The 18,447-nt window shown below is 36.4% G+C and overlaps 1 protein-coding gene across 2 annotated transcripts in view; it reads right to left on the bottom strand.

Annotated features, from left to right (window-relative positions):
* CFAP47 (cilia and flagella associated protein 47) overlaps window positions 1-18,447 on the bottom strand; it is a 431,185-nt gene that overhangs the window by 367,034 nt on the left and 45,704 nt on the right. For both annotated transcript variants that reach the window (XM_046672810.1, XM_046672809.1), the window contains exons 14-18: window positions 14,263-14,479; window positions 13,710-13,951; window positions 7,830-7,960; window positions 4,751-4,873; window positions 3,438-3,569 (exon numbers count right to left, since the gene is read on the bottom strand). In XM_046672810.1, coding sequence (XP_046528766.1) covers window positions 3,438-3,569; window positions 4,751-4,873; window positions 7,830-7,960; window positions 13,710-13,951; window positions 14,263-14,479 — 845 coding nt within the window. The remainder of the gene's footprint in view (window positions 1-3,437; window positions 3,570-4,750; window positions 4,874-7,829; window positions 7,961-13,709; window positions 13,952-14,262; window positions 14,480-18,447) is intronic.

The following is an 18,447-nucleotide window of genomic DNA, read 5'->3' on the forward strand; positions in this document are numbered from 1 at the left end:
AATCATAACATATTATAAATGTCACAAGATTTATTCTAGCAGTTGTCATCACACTTCTTATGCAGAATTGATATTCCTAAGAGGAGTGAATGTTCACCTCTTACAAATCTCCACCCTGAATGGGACCAGGCGACAGCTTGTGAATTTGACTGCAGAGTTCTACCCACTTGACGAGACATTACTGCCTCAAACTTTCTGTAACCCTTTTGTATTTACCTAATTTCAATCGATTACTCAAAATTAAAACAAACAGAAAACTAAGTGCAAACATACTTCTTCCCATAGAAAGATACTAATTTCCACAATGACCATAATAATAATGAGAAAAGCTAAAAATTGCCGAGTATATGGGCCAAGTATAGCACTAAATACATTATCTCCTGTTTAATCCTCAGTATTCTGTGAGGTCACTACTGTCAAACCCTAATTTCCAAGTGAGGAAAACTGAGGCTTAGAGAGGCCTTTTTCTTGAGATCACAAAACTTGAAAGCAGCAGCAGCTAAACTTGAACCAAGGACTTCCTAAGCACTCAATTTCTTCGAAGAAAAACCATAACCCATTCACCACCCTAGCCCACTGCTCCCTTGACCTTTTCATCTTTAGAGACTTAAACTATCCCCTGGACAATGTCACCCCTCACAAATGCAAGACCTCTGACGTCATACATTCATCTATCCCTCTTGCTCACAACCTTCTCTCATCCCTGCTTTCTCACTCATTTTCAGAGACAGTAGTTCCTGGATGTCACACGTCACAGGGACTTTCAAGTCTCTGGTGTGTGATGTTTTCCTGATCAGCCCCAATTCGCCTGTCTCCACTTTCTCCTTTATTCAACTTCTTCCAAAGTTTATCATTCCAATTTCTCACTTATCAATATATTCGGCCCACTTAGCCTCATTTTGATCTTCACAGGGGTAATGGAAATAATCTCTATCATCTCTAAAATTAATCCTTAGCCTTCAGACCAATATGCACATGCAATGGCCTCTTTACCAGACATCTCTACATGGAGATCCAAAACGTACCTCAAACTCACAATTTCCCTCTAAAATCTGCTACTTATCCTCTGATCTCTTTCTCACTGAATGTTGCCACCACCAATCTCACTTTTGAATGACCTATTTTATTTATATGTGACCCCGTTTCAATCACCAAGCCACATATATGCATCTCTTAAATTTGACTAGAATTTGTTTAGAATCCTACTTCCTAAAAGAGAACACCATCTTCTTTTGCCCAGACATCTTCACCTGACTACTAACTCCGCACTCAATCTTGCTGGCCCCAGTTTACTGCTTGCTCTATAACCAAAGTGATCTTTGAAAAATAAAAATCTTGTGAAATCCTCATGCTTAAAACTCCTAGCTCTTAAGATGAAGTTCAGACATCCTAACGTTGTTGACAAGAACCTGTATGACCTAAGACTTACACAGGTCTCTAAATACACCTTTCCTCACTCTCATCCATGTAATCGATAAACTAGTCATGCTAAACTTTTATTATCCATGCAGTCTATAGTCTAGTCATGCTACGAGCATTTAAGGAAGCACAAATGGAATGTGTCAGGCATAGGGGCAAAGAGATAGCTCCCTTAAATACTCTTTCCTCCTCTCCTCCTCCACCCCACTATCATCCCTTTCATCTGGTTGATTCTTTTTTGTTTGTTTGTTTGAAGATTGGCCCTGAGCTAACATCTGTTGCCAATCTTCCTCTTTTTTTGTTTTGCTTCCCAAAGCCCCAACACATAGTTGTATATCCTGCTTGCAAGTCATTCTAGTTCATCCATGTGGGATGCTGCCACAGCATGGCTTGATGAATGGTGTGTAGGTCTGAGCCTGGGATCAGAACCAGTGAACCTCAGGCCACCAAAGCAGAGTGCACAAACTTAACCACTCAGCCACAGGGCCTGCCTGCATCTGGCTGATTCTTAACTTCAGGTGTCTTTTCGATCTATCTTCCCCTAGGACACTGTTCCTGACCCTTTAAGCTTGGATTGCAAACCTCTCCTGTGTACTCCCTTAGGCTGCTGCATTTCTCCATCACAGTATTTACTGCACTATATTCTAATTTTCTTTTGAATTGTTTGTATCCTCCACCAGATTGTAAGCTCTTTGAGATCAAGGACCCTGGTTATAATGTTCAATTTTGCATCCCTAGCATCTACAACAGAAACTAACACATAATGTGTGCCCAATAAATGTGTGTTAAATGGACGAATAAGTGAATCTCACTATGTTATACTGTTAAAAAGGTAAGCTTTGTAAAAACAGCATAATCCTCTAAAATACAGTGGAAATTAATATTTTAGTAAAATATATATTATGGTGGCCATGTTTATTTTTTCTAGAATATTACGTTTAAAAATTCTGCCCAAATTTCAGACCATACACAATACATAATCAGACCATATACCACAATACATAATTCATAAACACCTTTCAATACATATTTCTTTATAAAAGTAAGATACAATAATTAGGTTGTTTGTTTTGGGGCCAGCAAATCAGTATTTATCACATTAAGCTAAATATTATTTAAGAATTAATTGTTATGGGAAATGGAAGGATAAAATGAGGGATAAATCTAAAGCTACTCATTTTGATCTGACGACAGTGTAGATATTATTTCTTAATGTGAGTAAATGCACACAGTTGATCATCAGATTGGAGATCAAGAATATTCCATTCCTTGAGTTTAAAATAAATAAAATTTATCACAGACAAGTCTTACATGTTTTATTTATTCTGTTTAATGGACACTTAGAGAAGCCTCTAAAATCAAGGTAATATCTTTTCATTTACTAAATTTCCAGAACATAAAATAGCAAAACATTTTATGTGGGTTATAAAATCATATAGAATTTGCCTACAGTTCATATAGTCATTAAAGCTATTTAGAATTAGCATTCCAAAACTGATTAATTTTTCCTAAGGTATCTAATTAAATAAAGTATCTAATTAATGCCATGAAAAAAGCCATCCTTTGCTCTGTGAAGGCTTATCACAACTTAGAGATGCCAAATATCATTCTAATTTCACACGAAAAATGCCTCATATTGATTACAGGAATTCATTTCAACTTAGTCAAAATTTCCGTTATCTAATTTCACCAAAAATATTTTCTACAGATCCTCTTGCCAAGTTCTGCCAACCATTTCTACAACAGATGATACAGGTAAGGTTGCTTATCGTATAGATCTTTAAAAACTGCATTTTTTTTTTAGCGCTAACTCAATTGCTAGAAAAATAACAGAAATCTTAAAAATACTCTTTGGTATCATAACATTAAAATCCAATCCCATTAGAAGAAATCATTAAAACATGCTTTCTAAGAATAAACATGGATACAACATTTTACTACTATAAATATCTTCAATGACTAAGCAAATAACCACACAAACATATCTAAGGCGCAAACACACAAATATATAAACATACCTTTGCTCTTGTATCAAATTTTTCTGCCACGGTAGGTGTACAGGAGATATTGAGAACAGTCAGCCCTCCCAATGGAATTATACCTTGTGATGGAACAATATTAATGGTAGACAAAAGACTCTGGTCACAAACCTGTAATTGAAAATTTGCAGAAATGCTACATTATTCTTTAAAGGTATTGTTCCAAAACTTTCCTAGGAAAGCTTCCAAACTACTACCTAGAGAGAGGACCCCCAGGCACAGGGCATAAGATGATTTTGTAATAGATTTTCAAACACCACATACACAAATAGTTTGAACTTCAACAAGGATTTGCACCCCTAACCCAGCAAACAGAACTTTCAGTAGTGGCATCTTCCAATTCAAACAGGATGATGAAATTTATCATCTGAAGTGTTTTCAAGACCTCACAAAATTTACAAAGATGAGATATATCTGTTAGAGAAAATGCCAAAATTCTAGATACTGCTTTGATAGCTTGCCTTTACCCTGATCCTAAAAACTGAAAGCAAAATTAGTGGGGAGGCAAGATGATAAAGTAACCTCCTCTTTTTTATTACTTCCTTGATATCCTAATGTCTAAGATCTCATTTTGACCTTTAGGAAAGTTATAAGTAACTTACCAAAGGATTTATGGTGTGGTCTGTCAGAGGTCAATTTAGGCCTATCTACCATACTTTAAGTCAGAATAATTTAAAGGGAAATGGGTTAAGATATTTTTGGGGATAAAGGAACAAATAGACTTCAGAACTAATTCTGAAGTAACAGTAGAAAAGAGTATCCGCATTTGTTTGTTTGGGCAGAAGACGACGTAGATATAAAGCTTGAATGAAAGATCTTAAATGCTAATCTCTATTGTCACTATTGGGGGATCTTAATATATTTTTCAGCAGAAAAACTCTGCTACCACTTTAAACAACCACCCCCCCTGCAATTTAAATCAGGAGCAACAACTATAAATGGAGCATCTTTAGAATGGTCTTGATCTAGGTCCCAACTGCTACCCTAACAATCCTGATGACAGAGTGGAAATGAGGAGAAAAGGAAAAGCTCCTAATTAAATATGGAGTGTAACATCAACAATGCACATTTTTTAAAATGTTTTTTTCAAATCATCTGTCTTTTTTCAATAAAACAAAATAACAGACAGGAAGAAAAAAGGGGCAAGAGGAGAAGAAAGTCTCATATGAAATATCTAAAATCAGCATTAGTTTATAAAGGCTAAAGTATTAATGCCATAGTTTTCATGGCAAAAAATTAATTCAAATGATAATATGATTTGATTCAGATAAGATTCCAAGAGTCTACATTACCTTGAAATAAGCATGGTTTTGTCCTACATTGTGGAGAATGGCTTTCCTCCAAGTTGTTAAACCTTGAGGGCTATTATTAAAGAGTATTCTTGGCTCGAAAAATACGACCTTGGTGTGAGCAAACTAAGAAGAGGAAAGGGAAAATGCAATTAAAAGAATAGTAAACGTTTATTATCACCTACCAGATAACTCAAAATTTTTCAGTTCATGGAAATTTCTAATATGAAGTGTTAGATTTTATGACGTGCTTAAGAGGAAGGAAAATAGAATGGAATATTTAAAATGTACTCCTAAACTGAAGAAGGCAGGGGGAGTAAGATACTCTATAGAGGAAGTAAATCCACGACTGAGAATCATGTGTTACCATGTGCTATGCAAAAGGAAAGAGTTCAAGGGTCACGTAAGTATGGCAAAAAAATGTGTCAAATGAGACAGGCATGTTTCCACTAGAAGTCTTCTCATAGTGCTTAATATGCTGATAATGTACACTTTGCTTATCTGAGAACAGGGAGGTGGTTCACTGAGATCCACAGAATTACTTAGGCGTAGGAGTACCCTCATCCCACACAAATCACTTCACAGAACTAGCGCATCATAGAACACTTTTTGGAAATGTTGATATTATCCACCACTCCCATTTTACAGGAAAGCCAACAACAGCCAAGGGGGACCAGAACCCAAGTTTTCTAATTCCTCATTCAATGCTCTTTATACCAGACCCTATTGTCTTCATCTATGATATATTATTTCGTATTGTCTTAGGAGGTTTTTAACACATTCTTATAATTATTTGAAGAACGTGATTTGGGTAATTGGAACAATAAATTTTCAAACAAAGCTAACAGAAGAGAAAATGATCAAGTAAGTCCTTCATAAATTAATGATAAACTGTAAATGAACATTTTAGTTAATCACTTCGTGTTCCTTCATCTTTACTTTCTTAACACTCCACAGTTTATTTAACTTTAAGAGCTTCAAAAATTTATTAAAAAATAATCTAATTCATTATTCTGATATCTCAGGGTTTTGTTTTTTTTTTTTTGAGGAAGATTAGCCCTGAGCTAACATCTGCCAATCCTCCCCTTTGTGCTGAGGAAGACTGGCCCTGAGCTAACATCTGTGCCCATCTTCCTCTACTTTATATGTGGGACGCCTGCCACAGCATGGCTTGCCACCAGTGCCATGTCCACACCCGGGATCCGAACCGGAGAACTACGGGCCACCAAAGTGGAACGTGCCCACTTAACTGCTGCGCCACCAGGCTGGCCCCTCAGAGTTTAATTCTTAACAGTCCTAGTGTAGGGAAAGCAGAAAGCAAATTTTATCAAAGGGTAACAGCAAAGGCTGTGGAGGCAGATCGATCTGGATATAAATTCCAACTAGGGCATTTTCTACATGTGTGAACTTGTATTAGTTAATTAACCAGTTTAATCTTCCATTTCCTCACCCATCAATTGAGTTATTAGAACACACCTTATAGAGTTTTTGTAAGGATTAAATTAGATAATACATCACCAGCATTTAGCATCATGCTGACACACAGTAATTAATAAATGGTACCTGTTATTAATGCTAAGTCTACATTACTAAATTGCTCATCTTTTATCTGTTTAACAAAATACACATGGGGTGTGTATGTGGGCAAATTTATATTGGTAAACTTGCCAAACACAGTTATGTAAATAACAGTTAAAGAACCGTGCTCATATGTTCGCCAAAAGAAAGTTACAAGAATGTTAACAGAAGCACTATTATATTAGCTAAAAATATGAAAGAATCCAAACCCCTATCAGCTGTGTAATGGAGAAATGATGGTATAGTCACACAATGCGATACTATTCAGGAATGAGAATAATCTAGTACTACGTACATCAGCATAGATGAACCCCACAAATAATGATGAACAAAAGAAGCCAGACACAAAAGAGAACATATGGTTTGATTACATTTATATAAAGTTCAAAACCAAAATTAACCTATGCTCTTAGAAGTAAGGATAGCGATGGCCCTGGGAGGGACATGTAGTGACCAGAAATGTGGCCTGGGGGGGGGGCGGTTCTTTTGTGATGCTAGCCATGTTCTGTTTCTTGATCTGGTTGATCTGGGTATGAGTTACAAAGGTGCTATCAGTCTGTAAAGATTGAGGGATACATAATTTATAACATGTGCACCTCTCTGTAGGTGTACTATACTGCACTTCAACAGAAAGTTTTAAAAAGAATAATAAGAGATTTAAACAGTGAAAGCACTAGGACCCAGCTTATTTCAAGCTTGGAACAGAGGAAAGAGCCTACTGATTTCTGACTGCCACTTGCCATCATTAAAGTGGATGAATCTGTCATCTCTTAAGGCCATAAGCTCCTTCGTAGCTTAAATATCTAAGAGCATGATTATGGCCTAGAGATAGTGATGGGATTTAGTAAAACAGCATTTGGCTTGTGGTAAGTTACTAAGAACACTGGGAGAGAAATTTGGTACACAAGTAAAGTTGATTCTTGGTGATTAAGAGGTATAAAGTTAAAGCTAAAGCTTTCTGGGATCCACCACAGAAGGGAAGTCAAAATTACATATTGCAGCTTTCACTTTACTCACATATTCATTACAAGAAGTATATTCTAAAAAAGAAGAATTTTCCATATTTCCTTGCTTATGTAAATTACATGATCCATTTCATATTGAATTATTAATTACAACTAGAACACTAAAAATGCAATACAGTAAAGCAAAAATATAATTTTCTCTATTTTTCTTCAATGTCTATTAATGAAATAATTTAATTTCAAGTGGCTCCCATGGTATTACATATTTATAGAGGCTCTAATAACAATCTAGCATTCTTGGCACAAAAGTCTTAGACTTCTGAGTTAATTCTAAATAACACAACCCCTTTTTTAGCAAAGTCTTCATTTATGGCAAAGAAGTGGCTCCAAGAAGATGCTAAGATAATTTAGTTAACTACGTATTGCATGCAGAATCAGTCTTTACTAACATAGTATGTATACTCAACTATATACACTTATGTATTTCCAAACAATTTAGAGCCCTCAAAATAAAAATCATATTCAAGAGAAATCATTACATGTGCAACACATTTTAGTGTCTGCGTGTTTCCTTCATTGACGTGAAGAGTAAATTCCCCCTTTTCTGGAGCATTGAAACACGGCTGCCATGTTACTTCACATTCCAATGAGGAGAATGGTTCAACAGTGCCTAAGAGGATTTAGAGAGAATACGACATTTACCACATTTTAATTATAGTTATTTTTTTAATATGCAAAATAAGAGCTGGCATAAAAATGTAATGACGTTATATAACAAATTATTTAAATTAAACTCAAAATACAGGGAAATGCTCCATGACAGATTATCAAATGAGTATAGACCTATAGACTCTGATTAAAATCTAAAATACATACCTTATTTCCCAGTTTTAATAGGCAGATCAAAATATTTGACAGAAAGTATGACAATATTTACCAAAAGCAGAAATTTATCAATGAAGCAAAACACACTAGGATTAGAGATGGCTTTACACATAGACAGTAGAAAATCATTTGTGATCCCTGATTAAATGTCCCCTCCATATGTTTCCTAACACTCTAAAATACTAACATCAGATAACTCATTCAGTTTCAGAGGGAGGAATTACCATTACCAGAGGCTTTCTTTTTAAATGTTCACATCCCTAGAGACGTAACTTCTGATGTAGCTCTTAGTAATTAACACATTTATGTAATTCAAATGTTTTGAGAACCCAGGAGGTATCAGGCACATTGGTATGAGCTGCTTTATCTGTTTAAATTCATCATCTCCTTTGGAGCAAGAAAATAATACTCAGTGGAAAGAATGACTTGGAAGTTCTTGCTTTAGGAAGAGAGGATCGCCTGAGGTTCAAAAACACAGGACACTGAATGGAGAATGAGTGATCATCACAAACAAACTTTGCTTTGGGTCAGGTTGACTCTCACGTGACGGTAGTTTCCTCAATCTTAAAAACGATTGTGTCCACCTCCTACTTTTGCAGTGACTATGTAGGGAGATAACAGCACATGTAAAGGAATTAACAAAGCATGTGACGCCTAGAAAGCACCCAGTGTCACATATTATTAACATTCTGGAATGTCAATACTATGGTAGGCACAGTAATTTATAAAAAGAAGAAAACTGGACACAGAAGAGCTAACAGTCTAGTGGGGGGGTGCAGCAGGATTATATTTGTCTCTAAGTAACAAAAAGTCCTATTACAGTGGGTTAGGTAGATAGGGGTTTATTTATCTTATGCAATCAGAAGTCCACAGATAGGTTATTCCAGGGTTGTCTTAACAGGCTGACAATGCCTTCAAGGAGCAGTGCTTCTTCTAGCTGCCTACACTATCACTCCTTACCATGTGGCCTTCCTCAGTGTGGAAAGGTATCACGGCATAGTGGTAAAAAGAGCACAAATTCTAGCGTCAGATTCCCTGGTTCAAATTTCAGCACTGCCCCTTACTAGCTGAGACCTTGGACAATTTAGTTAACCTATGTTTTTTGTTTGTTTTGTGAGCGAGATTGGGCCTGAGCTAACATCTGTCGCCAATCTTCCTCTGTTTTTGCTCGAGGAAGATAGTTGCTGAGCTAACATCTGTGCCAATCTTCTTCTATTTTATGTGGGATGCCATCATGGTGTGGCATGATAAGCAGTGCTAGGTCCGTGCCCAGGATCCGAACCTGCGAACCCAGGGCCACTGAAGCAGAGTACACAAACTTAACCATTATGCCACTGGGTCAGCCCCAAGTTAACCTATGTTTAACACAGTTTCCTCATACATAAAATAGGGATAACAGCCAGAGAATCACTGTAGGGATTAAATAAGCTAATATATGTAGAAGTACTTCAAACAATGCCTAGCATCTAGAAGGGAGATGGAGCTAAAAGAAATTTCTGTCCACATCTCATTGGCAAGAAAGGCTGGCGAAGAGATTTCTACATAAAAACATTGTTTCCCCAAACAAAGTGAGGGTCCTGAAAGGAAGGGAAATGAATATCAGATATATCAGATATGGGCTTAGCAACATCTATCACAAAAGGAGATGGATATAAACAAATAATTGTAGATAACATAAGAAGTACACAATGGGAGCAGAAAAGAAGGTGGGGAGGGAGTCTAAATCAGCCCAAGAAAGCAGATGAAACTTCATTATAAGGAAATGGCATTTGACTTGTGACTGAAGGATGAGCAGGAACTCTGCAGGAAGACAAAGTCTGGGGGAAGTGTAAAAGTTAAGCGACAGTGCTGGAAGAGGGTGGTGTGTGGTAAAGACTGTGATGGAAAGTAACTTTGGCAAAGATTCAACGCTATATATATAAAGACACCCAAGCATGCTGAGAAGAGTTGAGAGTAGCACAAGGATCACAGACCCATGTTGAGGGGTCAGCAGCTTGAGGTGAATATTTTCCCTTCAATCAGCACGGCTATATATTTTTCTCCAAGAATATTATGCATATCAGAGGACAGGAGAAATCAGCTAGATGGATGGATTGAGCAAGGCTCGGATTGGCAGGGCAGGTACCACAAATGGCCAAGGAGTGAGAGAAATGAGAAAGATAGTGAGAGTGAACTGAATGAAGACAAGTTTGAGGATTGAGCGGACTCAAGGGTTCAGTAAGGTTAAAGACAACAAGAATGAAAACAACAAAAAAAAACGAGCAGAAACATGAACAATACCTAATGAATAAGTCAAATTAGAAGTCAATTCTATCTTAGAAAACAATCCACTCTTACATTCAAACACAAATCCAAAATATATCAGGCCTCAGGGAGAAAGGATAATCACAACATAAAATTTAATTTAGAACTATTCATTTTAGTTTACAAAAATATACAGAGGGATACAATTAAATGTATTATTCAGGATGTAAAACTAATATAACAAAAGGGATATAAGAAAAATGACTTGATAAAGAGATTTATACCAAGAGGCAAAAACAAAACTGAGTAATTATTATACGAATATTCTGAACACCGAAAGGAAAATGGTATTAGAGAAATCTACACATATAAATTATGCATACTTTCCTCAATGCTATATTAAATAGATTTCAGCACTGTATCATTTGTGTTCTAAAAAAACCGAAAGTATTTAAAAGCTAATGGTATTACTCATATAAACACCCTATTTTGAACTAAATGTCTTTATGTTTTTGTGCTTTGATTAAAAAAATGGAAGAGGTGTTATGAGAAACCCAAAGAAAATAAAAGCAGATAGTAAAATCTCTCCTGTAAAAATAAAGTTCTAAAGACCATGAGAAGCATAACTGGTGTTCCAATTATAAGACTTGTAATTCCACTTCTCTTCTGACCAAGTAAGCATCGTCATGGCATTTCCATAGCAGCCACAAGGGGGAAGCCCAGCCCACTCAGCCCTGGTTAAGATGGAGAACCACAAGGAAAAGCACCCGCGCAGCGCACTGTGCCTTTCAGAGGCTTTTAATGCCGTGTCACGTGCTTGATCAGAAGTTACAGCTGGAATGCAGATAATATAACTATGGCTGTTGGATACCTGTTCAAAACAACTCGAGGTGGTTTATCTAGAATCTCGGAAATCTGCAGAAACATTTTCTCTTTCTTCTCTGATTATTCACTCAGCTTTTCTCTAGATTGGGACGGGACCCAGTATTACCAGTATTAACAACAAAAAAGAAGAGCTTGGTCACATGAATCTGCTAAATATTGATGGAAGTATACCTTGAATACTTTAATAAATTATAATCTGGGATTGTGCTAAATCAATCCAGGTTAATAAAAAGATGAAATATGCCTATATCAATGATCTCCAATGCTTATGATGGGACGGTCCTACTCTTCCACTTGTGAAATTTGTCAACATCTCCACCTATAGATCCACACTAAAATTAAGTGAATTTAAATTAATAGTTAAGTTCGTTTATAACACTCCCTGTTACAGAAACTGGTAGAGTTATATAAAAATCATGATTTGGAAATGACTGATATAAGAAAATATAACTACGGCAAGATTTCTACAAACCAGGACTCTTCTATGATTAGAAGGATCATCTATTTAGATCCCAAATGAAGACTATGCCTAAATCAGAGATGAAGAGGGAGCGATGGGAAGGAAAGAAGAAAGTAAGGAAGGAAAGAGAGAGGGAAGGCAGCAGGGAGCAAGGAATTAATAATAGACATGGATGGCAAGAAGCACGACAGGCTGTTATTACTCTGAGGACACTTTCAGGACAAAAAAGAGTCCAAACAATTCTAGTAAATTTTCATAATCAAATAGCTGCCTACCCTTCGCCCAGTCATTATAGGAGTTTCCCATATATTTAATCTTTATGAGAGATATTAGTCTCTCCATTTTACAGATAAGGAAACTAGTGCTTATACAGTACTTTTCTTAATATCACGAAGCTAGTGAGAAGCTAAGACAAGTTTTGAAATCAGGTCTATCTGACTCCAAAGTGTGTTTTATTTTCCATTCATGCAGAATTGCACTTTAGCTGGTTATCAAGCACTATACAAGTCACTGCAGATACAAACATCCAGATCTGGGGTCAGCCCCGTGGCCGAGTGGTTAAGTTCATGTGCTCTGCTTCAGTGGCCCAGGGTTTTGCTGGTTCAGATCCTGGGCGCAGACATGGCACCCCTCATCAGGCCATGTTGAGGCGGCATCCCACATGCCACAACTAGAAGGACCCACAACTAGGAATGTACAACTATGTACTGGGGGGATTTGGGGAGAAAAAGCAGGAAAAAAAAAGAAGATTGGCAACAGTTGTTAGCTCAGGTGCCAATCTTAAAAAAAAAAAGAAAAAACAGATCCAGATCTTTCCATCTAGCTGGAAAGGCATGACATGTCCAGAAAACAAAGATACTGTATTAATCATTCAACTTCTAAGTTGCCATTTTATTTCTTTAAATGATAGGTTGTGTCCTCATGAGGTCCTCACAGCACATCACAAAGATGTTTGCTGACTCTGACAGGCTACTAGGTAAGTGACAGTTTAGCAGTTACCAGGGCTCAGTTTTGTAACAGGTACATTATGTGGAATTATAGATTCCAGGGAATGGCAAAGTAAGGTTAAGAGGATAGTTAACAAATATAAGGAACCATCAAAAATAGTAAATTTGAGATTATTTTCTATTAATTAAAAAAACTCCTTATTTAAAGGACAGTTTTAATTTCTTAGTGTTATTAATTGGATTTTATTACCTGTGTTAAATATTGACTATAAAGAATTCTTCGATCCTTCTAAAAGAATTCACAATCTAACAAAATATAAGTCATTCTGAATCATATCTTATTATCATTATCAAACTAAAACTAAACAAAAAATAGTTTTTATCAGTCTCTATGATAGTTAATTTTATTTGTCAACTTGGCTAGGCTATGACCCAGTTGGTTGGTCAAACATTAGTCTAGATGCTGCTGTGAAGGTATTTTTTAGATGTGATTAACATTTAAATCGGTAGACTTTGAGTAAAGTAGATTACCTTCCGCAATGTGGGAGGGCCTCGTCCAATCAGTTGAAAGCCTTAAGAGAAAAACTGAGGTTGCTCTGGATTCAAGACTGCAACGTCAATTCTTCCCTGGGTCTCTAGCCAGCCAGTCTGCCAACCTGCCCTGCATATTCCAATTTCAAGCTTGCCAGCCCACATAATCGTATGAGCTGGTTCCTTAAAATCTCTCTATCTCTTCATCTCTATCTCTCTGTACATACATACATATATATATATTTCCTATTGGTTCTATTTCTCTAGAGAACCCTGACTAATACGGGATCCATATTTTAAAATCAAATTTATATATTTAAGTATGTAAAAATAAATGCCCCAATGACCAAATGTGATTTACTTCTATGTTCTTAACACCACTGTACAGTACACACTCAATAAATGATTAATGCCTTAATATATGAATAAATGGATGTCTAAATCAAACAAATAGAATAAACTATTACCTTTAGCTGGACGAATGGAAAACGCCATCCCTCTTCCTTTGTTTACCGGTTGCCATTCAAATTGTGCAAAATAATTCTGACGATTATACAACCTGACTGTCCCCCGAAAACATGTTTTCACCAAGAAGCCTTGTGCTCTCAACACTAGCTCATTAGAAGATAGCTCAAGTCTTACTGGCAGGACAACTGCCATCACTAGGATGTGCCCACTGGGTATATTGTTCACAGTAAAGGTGAAAGACCTGGAACACAGCAAAAGCCTCCAAACTTAACAAATAGTTATTTGCAATTACAGAATTCAGTTACATGTAAAAATGCATATACTGTTAACATCCGCAATTAATTCTTAGCAAGTAATACATCAAAATAATTATGAGTGATAATTAGACTACCATTGAAACATGAATCTACAAATCTACACGTTGATTTACACACAGTTTCTATGTTTTGAGACCAAATATAACATATACTACAATTATTTGGGCAAAAAAATACATATTCTACAAAAGGACTTTTTGATTCTAGCATGCAGAAATTCGAAAATAAGTCCTACTTCCAAAATTTTCCCATGGTGGCCGATTCAAATTTCACTGAAATGTAAGTATTGGCTGTAGGTGGAATCACATATGAAAATTGGTTGGTTTTCCGAAGTTCTTCCAAATTAACATCTAACTGGATCAGAACATGAATAGATAGCATGTTAACAACATGCAGTAGATGAGTATTTGTGGAATTCACACAAACATCGCCAAAGTTAAGGACAGAGGGCCCTGAAAAAAGGAAAAATAAGTTAGTAAGTTTCATGTTGGCAAATGTGTTCATTTATTTTTTCTGTTTTCATGCTATAGTTTGATCAATTAATTTGTAAAAAAATGGTACTTAGAAAAACATTTATTATAATACCAGAAATTATTAACCAAGCTTTTAATCTAAATGTCCATAATTTGATGTTTGGAGATTATTGGCTAAAATTCAATATAAAATATATTCTGATTATATGGAAAATTATATACGAAAATTAGTAGCACTCATTATAACTCAACTAGTACACTGACTGGATACTCCAACACCCTCTCCACTCCCATCGATACATTTATGTTCACTTATCCAGAATTTACAGAAATTGGCAATTTTCCTATGACTCATTGTTTAAGTTTTCCTCTTTAAATGCCAAAAGTTTTTATATCGTAACAATTTTATTAATTATAAGTCTTATCCTGTTTTTATAACAGCTTGGTTTAATTATAACTGATATATAGTAAACTGTACATGTTTAAAGGGTAGAATTTCCTGAGTGTTGACATATGTATACACCTGTGAAACCACCACCACAAGCAAGATAGTGAACATCCATCACTCCAAAAAGCGCTCTTGTGTCCCTTTATATTCTCTCCCTCCCACCATCCTCCATGCTCCCCCTTCCCAGACAACCACTCATCTGCTTTATGTCACTGTAGATCATTTTTCATTTTCTAGAGTTTAAGTGGACTACAGTATGTATGGTTTTTCTCTTTCTTTCACTCAGCAAGTTCTCTGAAGATTCATTCAAGATGTTTCATGTACCAATAGCCCACTCCTTTATATTACTAAGTAGTTAAGTATTAGTCCATGATAGGTGAATGTTTGTCTATTCACCTGTTGATTGACACTTGGATTGTTTCCAGGTATGGTCTATTACAATTAAAGCTGCTAAAACATTTGTGCATAAGTATTTGTTTGAACATATGCTTTCATTTCTTTTGGATAAACATCTAGGAGTGGAATGGATGCATAATATGGCAGATATCTGTTTAAACGTATAAGAAACTGCCAAACTGTTTTAAAGTGGTTGTATAATTTTACACTCCCACTAGGAGTGTATAGAAGTCCCAATTCCCTCGCATCTTCGGCACCAACTGAAATGGCGAGTTTTTTGTTTTCTAACTTTAGCCATTCTAATATATTTATAGTACTATCTCATGGTACTTTTATTTTGTTTCCCTTACAAGTAACAATGTTGTGCATCTTTCCATGTGTTTATCTGTCATTTATATATCTTCATTGATGAAGTATCTGTTCAAATCCTTTGCCCACTTTTTAATGGGCTTGTTTATTTTCTTAAAACTGAGTCTCAAACGTCATATACATTCTAGTTGCAATTCCTCCATCAGATATATAATTTGCAAATATTTTCTCTCAGTCTATGGCTCATTTTTATCCTTTTATAAGTATCTTTTGAATAGCAGAAGTATTTAAATTTGGTCAATTCAAATTTATCCATTTCTTCTTTTATGGATGTTTTTTGTGTCATATCTAAGATGCTTTTGCTTTCCCCATGGTCACGGATATTTTTTCTTATCCTTCCTTCTACAAGACTTATGATCTGTTTTGATTTAGTTTTGGTATATAATATAAGATATGGATACAAACTCCTTTTTTTTTTTGAGTGTGGCTCATGTGTTCCAGCACTATTTATTGAAAAGAATATACTTTCTGCACTGTATTGCTTTTGTAGACTTTTGTCCAAATTCAGTTGTCCCATATGTGGAGGTCTATTTCTGAACTTTCACTTACGAGTCATTGGTCTATGTGTCCATATTCATGTCAATACCACATTGTTTTGCCTACTATAGCTTTACAATAAATCTTGAAATCAGGTAGTATTTTTTTTTTAAAGATTTTATTTTTTTCCTTTTTCTCCCCAAAGCCCCCCGGTACATAGTTGTATATTCTTCGTTGTGGGTCCTTCCAGTTGTGGCATGTGGGATGCTGCCTCAGCGTGGTCTGACGAGCAGTGCCATGTCCACGCCCAGGATTCGAACCAACAAAACACTGGGCCGCCTGCAGCGGAGCGCGCGAACTTAACCACTCGGCCACAGGGCCAGCCCCGAAATCAGGTAGTGTTTTATCTCTAATTTGTTTTCCTTTTTCAAATTGACTATTCTAACTATTTTGCATTTCCATGTGAATTTTACAATGAGCCTGTCCATTTCTAAAAAAGATCTCGTTGGGATTTTGATGGGAATTGTGTTGAATCTGTAGATCATATGGATAGCTTTTTAGTATCTTTTATGTGTCTGCATAATTTTTGAATATATGAAATACAGTTATAAAAACTGTTTTAATGTCCTTGTCTGATAATTCTAACATATATATATCAGTATTAGGTAGGTTTAATTGATTAATTATTCTTCTCATTATATGTTGCGTTTTCCTGCTTCATTTTATGCTAGTAATCTTTGTCAGATATAGCTAAATTTTATCTCAGTGGTGCTGGGTATTTTTCCTATTCCTATAAATATTCTCGAGCTTTGTTCTGAAAGGAAGTTACTTTGAAACAGACTGATCCTTCCAGGTCTTGCTTTGATGAAAGTTACCTGGGTACAGATAGTGCTCTGAATAGTAATAACTATTCTCCACTACTGAGGGGGGCACTTCTGAGCACTCGGCCCCAGTGTTCCATGAACTACGAGGGTTTTTTCCCAGTCTGCCAGGTAGGAACTTTCAGTCACTATTCCTGGCCTGTATGACTACTGGATGATTCTACAATCCTTTCTAATGGGTTTTTCCGTACCTCTACACAGTTTCCTCACATCCATGAGCCGACCAGTATTTTTTGGAATAACTGAAGGGAACCCTTGGCAGAACTCTGAGGTTTTCTTTGTGTGCAGCTCTCTCTTATCCTATACTCTGCCCTGTGAGTTCTGGTTTACTCGATGACCCCAGTCTCTCAGCAAGGTCTCCTCATCTCGAGGATTCTATCAGGTTCTTCCGGGTTCCTTCTCCTTGTGCAGTGGCCTGGACAGACTCTCACAGCAGTAAGCTTCGGTAAGGCTCATGTAGATTTTTCCCTGTCAGATACCATCTACCTTCATTTCCTGATATCCAGTATCTTGAAAATTCTTGTTTTATGTACTTTTGTGTGTTGTTTTTGGTTGTTTCAGGTAGACGCGTAAATTTGGTTCCCGTTACTCCAACTTGGACAGAAGTTGAAGTTTCCCTGCCTTCTTAAACTGAGTTGATAAGTTAAACTTTATGAATGTGTTAGTGTCTGTTATAACGAATATCACTTACTAGATGCTTAAAAGGTCTTTGTTGCCTATCTAAACAATAAAGACCTCGGATTGAGGATCCAGAGTCTGGGGCCGGACATGGGGATAGGATGGGACTGAAGAACATGTTACAGAGCATGGGGACTCAAAAACCAGTGTGAAGGGAGAAAGCTGGAATCAGACTCAAACACGCATTCCTGGTCTCCAGAGAGTAAATGCAGACAGACATAGACATGGGACAACAAAATAGGAACAAAATATGAGGAGACACAAAACATAGCGAGGTGCCCTGACACTGTATCCCTGGCCAAAGGGCTGCCTATAGGAATTAGTAACCTCAAAAAAGAAGGGTAGGACCTGGAGAAGGGACAATCTGGTTTGAATAACAACAGTCCTTAGAGCTCCTGGAATTTTTTTCCTGTCCGTCCCAATGGCCCTCACCAGTATACATGGTAAAATCTTGGCCATTGGATTTTAATTTTTATGCTCTCTTACATTATGATAAGGCTATGAAGCTTCCATTCTCTGTGCTCTGTTTTCCAGCTCTTCACAAAAGAGAAATACAATGTATGCGATAAGTATTGCAGATTTTAGAATACTTCTATTCCACATTTCAAGAATGTATTAATTGAGTAAACACAATCCACTATATTCCACTGCTAATTAAAAATAAAAATGTTGACAAAATCCATAAAGTGACTATCAGA

The sequence above is a fragment of the Equus quagga genome, chromosome 10 (assembly GCF_021613505.1).
Source record: "Equus quagga isolate Etosha38 chromosome 10, UCLA_HA_Equagga_1.0, whole genome shotgun sequence".
Lineage (NCBI taxonomy): Eukaryota > Metazoa > Chordata > Mammalia > Perissodactyla > Equidae > Equus > Equus quagga.